The 15,981-nt window shown below is 33.8% G+C and overlaps 2 protein-coding genes across 6 annotated transcripts in view; one reads left to right on the forward strand and one right to left on the reverse strand.

Moving 5' to 3' along the window:
- LOC127725327 (uncharacterized) overlaps positions 1–4,257 on the reverse strand; it is a 59,630-nt gene extending 55,373 nt beyond the window's left edge. For all 3 annotated transcript variants that reach the window (XM_052232264.1, XM_052232271.1, XM_052232259.1), the window contains exon 1: positions 4,153–4,257. In XM_052232264.1, the coding sequence (XP_052088224.1) occupies positions 4,153–4,248 (96 nt within the window). In that variant the 5' untranslated portion in view covers positions 4,249–4,257. The remainder of the gene's footprint in view (positions 1–4,152) is intronic.
- Positions 4,258–4,359: 102 nt separating this feature from the next.
- LOC127725347 (beta-1,3-galactosyltransferase brn-like) lies at positions 4,360–7,364 on the forward strand. Of its 3 annotated transcripts, none has more exons than XR_007992947.1 (2): positions 4,360–4,559; positions 6,275–6,406. XR_007992947.1 is itself a non-coding variant. In XM_052232286.1 (2 exons), exons 1-2 carry the CDS (start codon positions 5,655–5,657, stop codon positions 7,257–7,259), a joined length of 936 nt encoding a protein of 311 aa, XP_052088246.1. In that variant the 5' UTR covers positions 5,332–5,654; the 3' UTR covers positions 7,260–7,364. The 3 variants fall into 3 exon arrangements, 2 of the variants coding, with proteins under 2 accessions (XP_052088246.1, XP_052088237.1); XM_052232286.1 differs by lacking the exon at positions 4,360–4,559 and adding an exon at positions 5,332–5,701 and having other exon boundaries at positions 6,371–7,364; XM_052232277.1 differs by lacking the exon at positions 4,360–4,559 and adding an exon at positions 5,334–5,701 and having other exon boundaries at positions 6,275–7,364.
- The last annotated feature ends 8,617 nt before the right edge of the window (positions 7,365–15,981 follow it).

Here is a 15,981-nt window from a genome sequence, read left to right on the forward strand (position 1 = left end):
TTTGACAAAATAGAAAATGTTTCCTTCCATGGCATGCATAAGTATGATCATAGTTAAAGTGAGAACGTGGTCTTAATGAAAAAAGGCGGAAGATCCCATAGGGCTAGATACATTCATAACTCGAAGAGAAACCGTCAAAACAATGGCAAAAAAAGAAAATCGAAAAAACATGAACCTCAGCGAAAACTGGAGGTGATCTTATGTGATTTGTGGGAAGGTTAAACATATCCTGCTCCGCAAAAGGGAATGGTTATATTTTAGATTTTTTTTACCAGGGACGGACATATTCTTAATTATCGTGCATTCTCAGTACTAGTTGGTTTATCAGTGTCTTTGAGTACGGATATACAGTTGTGACAAGGAATGATTATAAAAGGGAAAAAGTAATATTCAAAGTCAACGACAATATATTAATACATATCACCAGGTTAAGCTTTGCCTTTAAAAAATTATTTTTCAAGTTGGCATGCATTTAACAGGGACATCTTGATATTGTTTTAAAACACACGGTAACTTGCTTAAACATAGCTTAAATTTTTGGGAAATTGTTGTACCAACTTGGAAAATTTCTGAAATTTTACCTATCGTGCGTTATCTTGCGACAGGTCTATTCTATAAAACCAATGTTTTTCCTATGTCTATAATGAGATGAATATCAAGAGTTGCCTCCCGTACACCCTGGATTTGACTATTTCATTGATAGATCGATTGATTGATTTGTGTTAAAACGCCACTTTCAGCATTTTTGAGTTATTTTGTGGCGGTCAGTTTTTATTGTTGGAGGAAGCCAGATTGCTCGGAGAGAACCACCGAACTTCGGTACGAAACCTGACAATCCTAGTCAATTAAGATTGGAGTCGAACGCAATATTTCAGGACTCTATTTGGGATTAAATTTCAGTAGTCTCCCATTAAGGACAGTTTTTGTGGTGGTCCGAATATTTTGAAAGCTGTAATTTGATCAGATAACAGAGAAATAACCTAGAATCAACTGTGTATGCCAATACATTGATTTACATAAAAATGAAATGGTGTTGAGGCTATATCAGTGTTCATCTGTGACACAATTGTTCCATAAAGGTCATCCAAAAATGATTGTATACCAAAACTGTCGAAAGGTTGACTTCAACTTTACACTTTACACTTGGTTATATAGCAAAGTACAACCGTTATGAACGAAATCTATATAAAACTAGTGCAGTTAAGGATGTATTATTCTGAGGTTTCAATCTCGTTGAAATCTCGTCTGGGAATTATTTCCAAAACATGTAATACAAGTAGAAAATATCAATGAATATAAAAAATATTATAATCAAACTAAACTCTGTGAAAAAATTGTGTACTTACAATAAGTAGTTTTTGAGTAATAAAATGTTCAAATTTTATAACCAATCTGGTAAGTGTCATCAGCCAAAAGGTAGAGAAAATTGGTGAGGGTACAAAGAAATGATTTTACCAAAAATATGAACATCCCATATCATTTTTTTCTTTTCAAAATTCTTAGATATGTATTTTTTCAATTATTTATAACAAAGAAGTTGAAATAACATGCTTTTTGTTCTAAAAAAAAAGAGAAAAATCCCAAAATTTACAAAATTGACAGCATGGTCAATTTGACACGAAAAAGCAACAAATTTTAATAAAACTTTCTAATATTAACACCAACCTATACTTTTTTTTAGTTAAATTTATTCAGATTGGTCCACTTCATCTTAAGTGAAAGTATGAAAAAAAGTTTAATTGTAAAATTGTGATTTTTTTCATGATAATAGCTCCAAAATGGGTAAAAAAGATGATAAATGAGAAAATCATAAAAAATTGGGTACTTTCAAATGGCTGTAGCAAAAAAAGAAGTACACCACCATATGATTCTTTCTTCATCAATTACTTTTTTACAGTCATATATATATGAACCCAAAAATCAGGTTAAGAAAAAAAGTTTAATTCTAGACATTTTTGACTCCTTAGAGGTGTACATCCTTAATAACTTCAAATCTGTGTATTATTATATCATAAATTAAAAAAAACATTTGTTTTGGAAGATTTGCTCTATCTGTTGAAATCTTTTGACAAATGGGATATCGAGTTCTTATTTATACGGCGATGTTTTCCCCAGCGGTTTACCATAGAAGAGACTAATATACTGATATTGGCGTATTTGCATTTGAGAACCTCATACGTAATAATTATGTCTTTTTTCACTCATTTAATCATATAAAACCTTCTACGGGGCAAATATTTGTATGGAGTTTCGCCGACAGGTAGAGACTTAAGGTACTTTTTTAACACATGCGTAGTATGATTGGCTATATATGGGGTGAACACATCTGTGGTTTTCAGATTTATACCTCCAGATAACGTTTAAGGTCATATGATACCTGAAATTTAACAAAAAGATTGAATAGATTTATATACCTGAATGGCTGAGTTTAACTATACAAGGAAAACGTGTACATAGACTATCTTATAAAAAACATGAAAAAAATCCTTTATTTCTTCAAAATCTTCAGAAATGTATTGCTAGTGAATTATTGTCTCCCCTTACTCTAATTTGCCGACAGCTTTTCCGTATGCAGTGACCTTAACCAGGAGATCGTTCGTTAGACATTCGGCAATCGCACAGTGCAACATGTGCAAGTGCAAGTAAAATCTGTGATGAAAGAAAATGTAAACAAACGTGGAAAGAAGAAATTATAAACCGATTCTAAAATTTAAATACTAGTACACCAAATCATTTAACAACTAATAATACAAAGATAAATTAACAAATCGGAACGCATGGAAACATAAAAAAACAACTATATTTCGCTCTATTATCACATATTTTTCAAGTGTTCCATGATTCTATGTTGATTGTTTATCAATAACGATCGGTAAACTTCTGCACCAAAACACGAAAATTTGTTTGCAGGTAAAGTTTTCGATCAACAATCATTTAATGATTTATAATTTTTGTCGATTATACTGTTTGGATTCGTTATAAATTTTTTAATAACTCGAGCAGAGGACTTAGTGAAAAACATATGCATGCATTGGTATAATAATTTCCTCAACATTATAATAACCAGAAACTCGTTTCATATTTCAATACAGCAACATTTTAATAATTAATTTACCAGACTTTCTCTTGAAAATATCAATAAAAAAGAAAACATTCCTTTTCTTTCTGAAGTCCGAATGAAGTTTAAGTTATATAAACATATGTGTACATTTTGCATAAATACCATAAAGAGGTACCAAAAGTACCGATTTATAAAAGTAGATCATGATTTTCAATAAAAAAAAGAAATGTTGGCAATCTTTATTTTACTCTGATAGACATGTTCGAAGCAGCTGTATAGTTTATTCCTTCATATTCAATGAAATACAATTTTGAAGTACAAAGAATACATTAGTACCGACGTTTTACTGAACCTTTAAAACTATCACATGTTATCCAACTTGTGATACCGATGCCATTATTGGGAAATGGGGAAGACAATACTATGAAACCCTTTTTTTTTCGCAAAAGCATCTATGTGATTTGGAAGAGAAGATCCAGCTTTAAAGGTTATGTCTCAGTCTGATAAAGAAAACACTGGACTGCTTAGACCATTTACAATGCTTTTTTTTAGATATTTTATTCCGTTTGCCGGTTTATACCCTTAACAATGTAGCTATGAAATAATCTGTTTGCGTTAAACATGTTAAAACGGTTTACTAAATCGTAAAATGGAATAATTCACATCATACAGATTGTATAACAAAATACGCATATTTGTCCCTTTTACGGACCTATAAAGAGCTTTCATAAAAGTGGGAGGTGTAGCTAGCTATAACACCAGGTTTTGCCCACCATTTTCCTTCAGACAATGTCTGTACCGAGTCAGGAATATGACAGTTGTTTGCCATTCATTCCGTTTAATGTACTCTGCAGTTTGATTTTATCAGGTTTGAATGGACTTATTTACCTTGGAGTTCGATATTTTTGTTAATAAATTTTTACAATATCATAATTATCAAGTACATGTATTATCATAAAGTCAAATAGCCAAACATTTCATTAGAGTGTTCTTCAACAAAATGAGGGAATTATTCAGAAATATTAAACTTCACAGATATTGTATAATGCTGTTGTTTCAATCTAAATTTATATATCGAAGTGCATACGTACAGTCTTATCATTATTCATTCTCAGTAAGCTAATGCAGAAAAGAAATGCTAGGCAGAGTATAAAGTTTCTTATCCTCCGACATTTTCTCCTGATCATACTGGCAGTCAAAACTCAACTAACCGTAAAATTACAAAATTGTCGAAAAAATCAATAAGTGTAGATTATATGTTAAGATATCGGTAAACTAGAATCATGGTTGAACGATTGTCTGGAAGTCCACATACAATGTACTACAATAGAAATGTTTTTGTGCAATTTGCCAAAACTCACAATTTGCGTAGTCTAATCAGAGACATCAATCAAATCAATGACCTGCTTTCAAGAAGTAATTCATAATAGGTCAAAACTATATTACTTTTGTTTAAAATAATACACAATTTACAGGAAAAAGCTGCAGCACTATGCAGGTATTTTTATTATATCAAGGAAAAGGCATGTTGTAGGATCGGAAGGAATAATAAAAAAAAGCATGATACTTTGATGTTTATTTTTTTCTAAATCCTGTGCATAATTACATAACATTTTCATGGTGTGTAATTGATACATTCACATCAATAACAGAAACCAAATTAAAAGAATAAAATTTCCAAATTCTTAAATATGCCCAAGGATGGGATGGCAGACATGGAAGAATGTCATAAAAATGTCATGAAAACAGTTGGACGGTCAATTCAAAACGAAATTGGGCAGCATTAAAAGCCATAATATTGTGCTAAATACGATAACAAAACATTAAATAAGAAACAAATATATTAGATTTGAATTGACCACAACCACTGACTTACAGTTCTGATTTGATACAGGCATTGAGAGAATGTGAAATGGATAAACATGTTTTTGGGCGCACTGGACTGTCTGCCTTACCGCACAACAGAAGCAGGAACTGTAAAATGAAAATAACAATAATATACATTGTGTAAATCTGAAGCGCTTTACAAGGTTTACCTTCATCAGTAACGGGCCAACCCAAACATTTGAAAGCCAGGGATGCATGAATACGTAGAAACGTTATGAGCTACATGACCAAAAAGTCCTAAAAAGAATAGACACAATCACATAAATTCAAATTTGCCTGATGTTACGAAACAGGAAACTAGGTAGGCGAATCTCGCGTTTCTTTCTGTTTCTAAAGCTCATGCAAATACATATAGTATTTTCCAACTAATTTTTGTATTATATTCGCGATGAGCGAAAAGCTAATTCACCAATGTTTAATCATACATTACTAGATGTGTATGTATGTAACATGGCCTAATTTAAATGTTTATCATAGTAATGTAAATTTTAGTATCAATGTAACTGTTGGTCTCAGAACATACATGAATTCTATTTAACTTATTTACATTATAGTGTCAATTTAGATTTACAATATAGTTGTATATTTCAACAGTTTTGTACATATTCTTCAGTTTTGTACATATTCTTAAGTATAAACTCACTCATCCTGAAACATCAAATGAACCTAAGAATTAACTAAATACAACTGACGAGTGCAGCTTATAATGTTCGATTGCGTATTTATCAAACATCAAATTCAACGCAACAAAAAGTAGGTATTACCTCTGAATTACTCTTAAATTTAAAAATAAGAAGATGTGGTATGATTGTCAAGACTCTATATATCTATTACGTTTAAGAACACCGAACATCGTAAGAGCTTCATTTTGGTAAATTCTATTTAGAAGGGATACTTTTACTTTCTAAATGACTGATTGATTGTCCTACACTAAATATTTTTAAAAAAAAAGCGCCTTTTGACATTTAACTGGTTAAACTGGTTAAATTCGAGTAGCACTGGTGTGGTATCATCATAGACTCTTTGTACCTATTTGACATAAGCATATATGTACAAAGTTAGATGTAGACTGAGGTAACATTACATAGTAAGTGCCATCAAATATGCGCATTTGCTCATGATTTTAATTTTGGTGACCACGTGCACAGGTCTTTGGATTAATATTTTATTCTTTTTTTATATTATTTTTTAATTACTGGATTAGCAATGACATGTTCACCTTGTAATTGTTTGAATTTGCAATAAATTATCCTTTTCAATTTCACTTTTTTCTCGTGAAATCATGCTGGTAGGTATTATTACAAGATATCTTTTTTTTTCTTTCAGGCATACACTTTACTTTATCTGCATTTCAGTCATCATTATATATCTGTGCAATGCAAATAACAAAAAAGAATTTCACCACTTTGATTTCGTTTACAGCAACCTTAGTAGTATTATAGCTGAGATTGAGAAAACTGGTACAACATCAACGCAACCGTTGAATAATTTAACTTCATCTTATAGACTACTGAGAAATCCTCGTCAGAAACAATGCCATTCGAATTCATGCATTACTGTTGATATTATATACCTTGTCAAATCTGCTGTGTTAAATTTTAGTCAAAGAAAGGCAATTCGTGAGACATGGGGCAAAGATGGAGATATACGTATAATTACAATATTCATATTAGGATATAGCGAATCCCTAAAATCATTTATAGAGACGGAATCCATAATTCATGGTGATATATTGCAATTTGATATGCAGGATATATATGACAATCTCGTGTATAAGACAGTCTTCTCTATTGCTTGGTTATGTGATTCAAACATCAATACGAAATATGTCCATTTTGTCGACGATGACCGGATGATTAATTCAAAAAATCTTTTAAAACTAGCATTAAACAATTTACACCAGTCTGAAATGAAAATGATAGGATATAAAGCCAACTTTGAAAAACCTTATCGCAAAAAGTCATCAAAGTGGTATATATCTGTTACGGACTATGAATTTGATGTATGGCCACCATACATAATTGGTGGGACAATGATAACAAATTTTCGGGTTATAAAAACACTTAGGGAAGGGATACCATTTTCTAAGGTAATTCGAATCGAAGATGCATACATCGGTATATTGGCGAGATTGCTTAAGATTTCTTTGGAACATAATAAAAACTTCACGCCATTCTTCATATCAGGATATGAATTGATTAACAAAATATCTAGTCCTGATTACCGAAGCTACGATGCAATGATTAGGGAATGGAAAGTTTTTAACTCGGTCAGAAATCACACAATTCACAATAACGGTAACATATTATAAAGCATCAGTCGAAGTGGAACACCATCGGAGTTACATTAGACCCGGAATTTTCAAATGATATGAAAAGCACATAATTCCTTGTAATAATTATTTATCTATGTAATACTGATTTGTTTGGTATTCTATTGTTTCTTCAAGACAGACGGATAACTAAAAAGGACAACTTTTCCTTCCAATTTCTAACTAAAACAGTCAATCTAATCTGAACAGGTCATGTGTTATTTTCATTGGTTAAAAAGTAAAATCACAAAAATACTGAACTCCGAGGAAAATTTAAAAGGAAAGTCCCTAATCAAATGGCAAAATCAAAGTCTCAAACACATCAAACGAATTGATAACAACTGTCATATTCCTGACTTGGTACAGGCATTTTCGTATGTAGAAAATGGTGAATTGAACCTGGTTTTATAGCTAACTAAACCTCTCACTTGTATGACAATCGCATTAAATTCCATTATATTGACAACGATGCGTGAACAAAAGATTCAACAATAAATTATTAATTTTCAGACCTATCCACAGAGGAAAATTCAGTACTGTTCAAACAATGTGCTTGCAGTCAATTAAGATCTGTTCAGTCTTTGTTTAGTGGTTGTTATTTATCTGTAAAAACAACAACATGCTAAATTGTCTGACAAGCTATTAAACAGGACTCGGTCGCTTGAAAGCCAAATTGTTGACTGCTGTGTAAGTGATACCCTACAAAACGATACGTATACTATCGAACGGATCGACCCAGTTGTGTTTAAAGTCCATCAAAAATGCCAGGCTTATTATATAGTACATATGACTCGTCAGTGGTGCTCGACTCTAAACAGTACGAAGGTGACGAACGTAGATACAAGTATCTTGTCTTGGGGAGGGATAAATTATACTTTGTAAAGAATCACTCTGATTCAAACAAAAAATTCTCTGAAACTGACATTATCAAGATGCTTGATTTCTTAATTGACAACATATTTGTTACGTTTGGAGGACGTGTTTTTCAACAGATTGTCGGAATTCCAATGGGAACCAATTGTGCCCCTCTTCTTGCCGACTTGTTTCTTTATTATTATGAGGCTGACTTCATACAGGAACTTCTTAGGAAGAAAGATAAGAAGTTAGCAATATCCTTTAACTCTACGTTCCGCTATATAGATGATGTTCTCTCACTAAATAATACAAAATTTGGTGACTATGTTGAACGAATCTATCCCATCGAACTAGAGATAAAGGATACTACAGATACAGTTAATTCTGCCTCATATCTTGACTTACATCTAGAAATTGACAATGAGGGTCGGTTGAAAACAAAACTTTACGACAAAAGAGATGATTTCAGCTTCCCAATTGTGAACTTTCCATTTCTATGTAGCAACATTCCAGCAGCGCCTGCATACGGAGTATATATCTCCCAATTGATAAGATATTCCCGGGCTTGTGTTTCCTATCATGATTTCCTTGATAGAGGATTGCTGCTCACACGGAAGCTATTAAGCCAAGAGTTCCAAAAGGTGAAGTTGAAATCATCCCTTCGTAAATTTTACGGACGCCATCACGAGTTGGTTGACCGTTATGGAATAACCGTTTCACAGATGATACCGGATATGTTCCTTATGTCGTAACTACAATATCCTTCCCTTTTCACGAATGTGACTTACCGAATAAGACTATTTACCGGATTTGTAATAACATAAGCAACACGACGGGTGCCACATGTGGAGCAGGATCTGCTTACCATTCCGGAGCACCTGAGATCACCCCCAGTTTTTGGTGGGTTTGTGTTGCTTAGACTTTAGTTTTCTTTGTTGTGTCATCTGTACTATTATTTGTCTGTTTGTCTTTTTATTTTTGGCCATGGCGTTGTCAGTTTGTTTTCAATCTATGAGTTTGACTGTCCATCTGGTATCTTTCGTCCCTCTTTCAAATCAATAGCAAAATTAAAGACCATGAAAACCAAACCTTTCACCAAATCTAGATAAGCCTCAGGTAAAATAAACCAAAATAACCTGTTCAGCCAGGGAACAGTACTTGAATTGCATTGTTTTACCCACTCTTATGTGTAACATGTGAGTATTTAGTTAGAGTCGACTCATTTTTCTGTCGGGCCAATTTCAAACAATTTGTTTTTTTCTTTGCTTTTCGTGTCTTGTTTTATAAAAAACAAATGTAACATACGCTATGAAATAGTTGTTTCAGTATGATGGAGTTTCTCATTGACAACGTATTTGTTAAATATAGAGGTAAAATTGTCCCGCAAATTGTCGGCATTCCTATCGGAACCAACTGTACGTCTCTCCTTGTCGACCTTGTCTTATTTTCATACGAATCGGAGTTCTTTCAGACACTTGTAAAAAACTAAATCAAAGAAAATGGATCATTTAATCTCACATACAGGTATATTAATGATGTTCTCTTTATAAACAATCCAAACTTTTCTGATTGGGTACAATTAAAAAATCTTCCTGAACTAGAGAGTAAAGCAACCACAGAAACAGCTTCCTCTGCTTCATTATAGACATGCATATATCTCGAATTTGACAAGTGATCATCTCAGAAGCAGAGTCTATGAAAAACGAGACGATTTCAGTTTTGAAATTATAAATTCTCACCTCAGTAGCAATCAACCAACTTCACTCCCGTATGGAGTGTACATTTTTTATTTTATACGATATTCAAGAGCTTGCAGCTGCTACATGTAATCACACTTTGTAAAACGTCGTCAGTGTCTAAGCAACAAATCAAAACATCGTCGGGGCTGCGATCCAGTCTTTTTTGTAGCTGGTCACAACAACTCCTATAAAACATTTCAAGACAGCCTCAAAACTTGTGTTAAGCAATTATGACCCAAAATCTAAATTTGTGTTTGGACACAATTTCTATTATCTAAAATTATATGACCAAAAAAAAACTAGAGGCTCTCAAGAGCCTGTGTCGCTCACCTGACTCTACTTTGGTTTTAGAAATCATGTAAAGATAGATAAAAATCATAACAGATACCCAAATAATAATGATTGAGGCCAAATTTGAATTAATATTGGTCCTGTTATTTAATAAAATATCCTGGTGGCCATCTTGAACAGTAAATCAGCAACAAAGTAACAACACATGGTCAGCACCTCATAAGGAACATTCATGCCATGTTTGGTTTCATTCCATTCATTGGTACTCTAAAAGAAGACATTTGTATGTATTTCCCATAGGGTCCTATGTTAAACTAAGCCCCCCTCCCCCTAGCGGCCATCTTGGAGGATGGATCAGCTGCAAGGTAACAACACTTAGTCATCACCTCATAAGGAACATTCATGCCATGTTTGGTTCCATTCCATTCAGTGATTTTCTAAAAGAAGACATTTGTATGTATTTCCCATAGGGTCCTATGTTAAACTAAGTCCCCCGCTGTCAGCCATCTTGGATGATGGACATACTGCAAAGTAACAACACTTGGTCAGCACCTCATAAGGAACATTCATGCCATGTTTGGTTCCATTCCATTCAGTGGTTCTCTAAAAGAAGACATTTTGTATGTATTTCCCGTAGGGTCCTATGTTAAACTAAGTCACCCACTGGCTGCCATCTTGGATGATGGATCGGCTGCAAAATAACAACACTTGGTAAGCACCTTATAAGGAACATTCATGCCATGTTTGGTTTCATTCCATTCACTGGTTCTCTAAGAGAAGACATTTGTATGTATTTCCCATAGGGTCCTATGTTAAACTAAGTCCCCCGCTGACCGACTGCAAAGTTACAACACTTGGTCAGCACCTTATAAGGAACATTCATGCCATGTTTTGTTTCATTCCATTCAGTGGTTCTCTAAAAGAAGACATGTGTATGTATTTCCCATAGGGTCCTATGTTAAACTAAGTCACCCACTGGCGGCCATCTTGGATGATGGATCGGCTGCAAAGTAACAACACTTGGTCAGCACCTTATAAGGAACATTCATGCCATGTTTGGTTTCATTCCATTCACTGATTCTCTTAGAGAAGACATTTGTATGTATTTCCCTTAGGGTCCTATGTTAAACTAAGTCCCCCGCTGGCGGCCATCTTGGATGATGGACCGACTGCAAAGTTATAACACTTGGTCAGCACCTTATAAGGAACATTCATGCCATGTTTTGTTTCATTCCATTCAGTGGTTCTCTAAAAGAAGACATTTGTATGTATTTCCTATAGGGTCCTATGTTAAACTAAGTCCCCTGCTGTCGGCCATCTTGGATGATGGACCGACTGCAAGGTTACAACACCTGGTCAGCACCTCATATGGAACATTCATGCCATGTTTGGTTTCATTCCATTCAGTGGTTCTCTAAAAGAAGACATTTGTATGTATTTCCCTTAGGGTCCTATGTTAAACTAAGTCCCCCGCTGGTGGTCATCTTGGATGATGGATCGGCTACAAAGTAACAACACTTGGTCAGCATCTCATAAGGAACATTCATGCCATGTTTGGTTTTATTCCATTCAGTGGTTCTCTAAAAGAAGACATTTGTATGTATTTCCCATAGGGTCCTATGTTAAACTAAGTCCCCCGCTGGGGGCCATCTTGGATGATGGACCGACTGCAAAGTAACAACACTTGGTCAGCATCTCATAAGAAACATTCATGCCATGTTTGGTTTCATTCCATTCAGTGGTTCTCTAAAAGAAGACATTTGTATGTATTTCCCATAGGGTCCTATGTTAAACTAAGTCCCCCGCTGGCGGCCATCTTGGATGATGGATCGGCTACAAAGTAACAACACTTGGTCAGCACCTCATAAGGAACATTCATGCCATGTTTGGTTTCATTCCATTCAGTGGTTCTCTAAAAGAAGACATTTGTATGTATTTCCCATAGGGTCCTATGTTTAACTAAGTTCCCCGCTGGCGGCCATCTTGGATGATGGATCAGCTACAAAGTAACAACACTTGGTCAGCACCTCATAAGAAACATTCATGCCATGTTTGGTTTCATTCCATTAAGTGGTTCTCTAAAAGAAGTCATTTGTATGCATTTCCCTTAGGGTCCTATGTTAAACTAAGTCCCCCGCTGGCGGCCATCTTGGATGATGGATCGGCTACAAAGTAACAACACTTGGTCAGCACCTCATAAGAAACATTCATGCCATGTTTGGTTTCATTCCATTCAGTGGTTCTTTAGAAGAAGTTCAAAATGTAAAAAGTTAACGCCGACGACGGGCGACGACTGACGACGCCGGACGACGGACGACGCCGGACGACGGATGACGGACGCCAAGTGATGAGAAAAGCTCACTTGGCCATTCGGGCCAGGTGAGCTAAAAACGGAACACAACGATGTGTACGTAGAATATTATTTCACTAAAAAGTATTTTCAGCTCACGAAATAGTGCATTTCTTCTGAGGTACTTCCGACAAAGAAAGTGATAGAAATCACTGATGGAAAGAATGGAAGAGTTGTGTGCATAATTCCAAATTATATTCTAATGTAATGACACCGGAAATTGGTTTCTATGGAAGCGGATAAAGGGGACAATCAAAATAAACAAGTTAAAGTCACTTAAAACGAGTGGCTTGTAATTGTAATGTTAAGGAAATTATTGAACCAAAACATGCATATATACTCAACTAAGTCCTTTAAGGTTGCAATTCTGTAAATATTAACAATGCAATTTCCCATAGGAACTCCCTTTGCGGCTAAAACTGTGCTAATTTTACTAGGACGTTTCGTGAAAAAATTATATCCCAGAACGGAAAGTTGATATGCACTACTATTTTATTCAAAGGTCAAAATATAGGGCTGTGCGGCATATTTTCAACATTTCTATGCCCTGAACTTCTAAGAGTTTAAACTGATACTAAAATTCTATACTGCCCCTACTTCCACTTTTGGACCTCCTAAGAATTAAATTTTAGGCGCTACCATTTTTTTTCTATACTGGTAACATTTTCAAGTTATGTCTCTATGAGATGAAACACAGAGATCATATCTGGGAACCAGTACGTTAACAAATTAACATATCTATGAATATTATATAGCTCCCCAAAAGAGGCGTTGCTTGTGATATAGCTATATATACAAAGTGCAACCTATACAAACATTTATTCAAATAAAAAACTCTTGAAAAACACTTTTTCTCACAACAGTACTTATTTATCAGAATTATAGCCATAAAGAAATAACTGCATATACTCTAACTTTTCTTTTACAGTACATTTTATGCCCTCACCCCTGTTTCAATTTTTTAAAGAATTTGAAAACAAGACTTTAACTATTGTCAGCTTATCCTACGTGCATGTTTTCTGACATGAAATTCTAGAACCTGTTTGAAACTATTCTTATAAAAAATTAAAAACATTTCAGAATACTATAAATGTAAAGTTTAGTAGTTAATCATTCCAACATTCAAGTTTATATAAAGTATCCAATCCTGCCTTTGTCTCCAGTCAACATCTTACTGTATGCCTATTTGTCAATTAAAGTTAACAGTTTCTACCTCAAATGGTCAGTGTAGAAATGCTGTCACAACAATATCATCTCTTACCATATATCTAACATAATTTAGCTAATATATGAACAAGAAGTGTTTAAACAAACCCATATTTTCAAAAGTTGTATGTATGAAGTTACCAGTCTTATGTATGACTTCATTAAAAGTTTTATAGAACTGACTGCTAACATCTGTTTTTTGCATAATTTCAAAGCACAGTTATTGTTTTCTATACAAAAGACCTTTAAAATAATAAAATCATAGCATTTATAGATTAAATTATCTGCTTTTTCTGTGAATATGGAATATTCAATACATATTTAGGATAAAACACACTATTGTTAGTTTTATTGAGGTATTTTTGTATTTCTAGCTTGTATTTTTTTATGCCGCGGTCACAAAAAAGCACATTCAGGTGTTACGGCTTACTTTTGGGTTATCGACAGAACAAAAACACCAAAAAAACAATATTCAGGAAGGATCTATGAGTTTCAATGACTGCGAAGAGTAAATATAAGCGCTTCTAAACAATTCAAATTACAAATATGCATACATTAAGAATTTATTTTGAATCCAGGCCCTTAAGTAAACTATATTTAACATTTCTTATCGATATAACATGTTACTTTTATTATTCTTCCCTTAGTTTATTTATTTTGTATTCAAAATTATTTATTTTGTAAAAATATTTCCTTTCTCTATTAATTGGTACTGTACACGTATACCTAACAACAAAATTATTTTCATTTACCTGTGTTTAAAGTTATTGCAAATGGATGTTATTTTTGTTCGAGCATATTGTTTTTCTTTAATTGTTTAACATTTCTAACCGATATAACATGTTACTTTTATTATTCTTCCCTTAGTTTATTTATTTTGTATTTACATTGTGTCATAGGTCAAATTTATTTGTTCAGTGTATGTTCAATGGTGTTAATATGTTCTTTGATTGAGTTAAGCTATTTCAGTTGATATTTTATAGTGTGTCTTTCTATGTTGTGATGTTACACTATTGTTTCAGAAAAAGGGTGAAGGTTTGGTGCCATTAAAACGTTTAAACCCGCTGCATTTGTTTGCACCTGTCCTAAGTCAGGAATCTGATGTTCAGTAGGTGTCGTTTGTTGATGTGGTTCATAAGTGTTTCTCGTTTCTCGTTTTTTATTTAGATTAGACCGTTGGTTTTCCCGTTTGAATGGTTTTACACTGGTAATTTTTTGGGGCCCTTTATAGCTTACTGTTCGGTGTGAGCCAAGGCTCCGTGTTGAAGACCGTACTGTGACCTATAATGGTTTACTTTTATAAATTTTGACTTGGATGGAGAGTTGTCTCATTGGCACTCATACCAAATCTTCTTATATCTATGTAAACTGTGAATTTATGCTGAGTCATCATAGTTAAGGCCCAGGATTTTCTCAATCTACATGAAATATTCATAAAACTTTGTATTTGAGTTAATTTCATTTAAATCTCTGAGATAAACCAGATTTGGTGAAATTCTATATGTTCTCTTTTTTCACCCTATATAGGTTGCAATTCTGTAAATATTAACAATGCAATTTCCCATAGGAACTCCCTTTGCTGCTAAAGCTGTGCCACTTTTACTAGGAAGTTTCGTGAAAAATTATATCCAAGAACGGAAAGTTGATATGCACTACTATTGCATTCATTTATATAACATTTATATGCCCTGAACTTCTCAGAGTTTAAACTTATACTAACATTCTATACTACCCTTTACCTCCACTTAGGACCTCCTAAGAATTAAATTTTAGGTGCTGCCATTTTGTTCTATACTGGTAACATTTTCAAGTTATGTCTCTATGAGATGAAACACAGAGATCATATCTGGGAACCAGTACGTTAACAAATCAACATATCTATGAATATTATATATCTCCCCAAAAGAGGCGTGGCTTGTGAAACCGCTGTATTTACAAAGTGCAACCATAAGCACTTTTCTTTACATTAATTACCAATAAACCAATAATGTATAAACGACATAACATATTTCTTACAGTGAGTGTTGATTACATGCTAATATCTCTTCTGTTTGTTGCCCGAAGCTTATTGGATCGTGACCTTGATAAACAGTCAACACAGAATCATGGAGCACGTGAAAAATAAGTGAGTTGATAGAGCGATGTTAGCTTTTTATATTTTTTCTAAGCGTTTCCATTTGTTAACTAAACTTTGCCGATACATTTGTTAAATGCTTTGGTTTATTAAATTGATTTTTTTTTCAGAATCAATTAACACTATTAACCTTCCAGTGCACGTTTG

This window comes from Mytilus californianus, unplaced genomic scaffold (assembly GCF_021869535.1).
Source record: "Mytilus californianus isolate M0D057914Y unplaced genomic scaffold, xbMytCali1.0.p SCAF_1, whole genome shotgun sequence".
In the NCBI taxonomy this organism is placed as follows: Eukaryota; Metazoa; Mollusca; class Bivalvia; order Mytilida; family Mytilidae; genus Mytilus; species Mytilus californianus.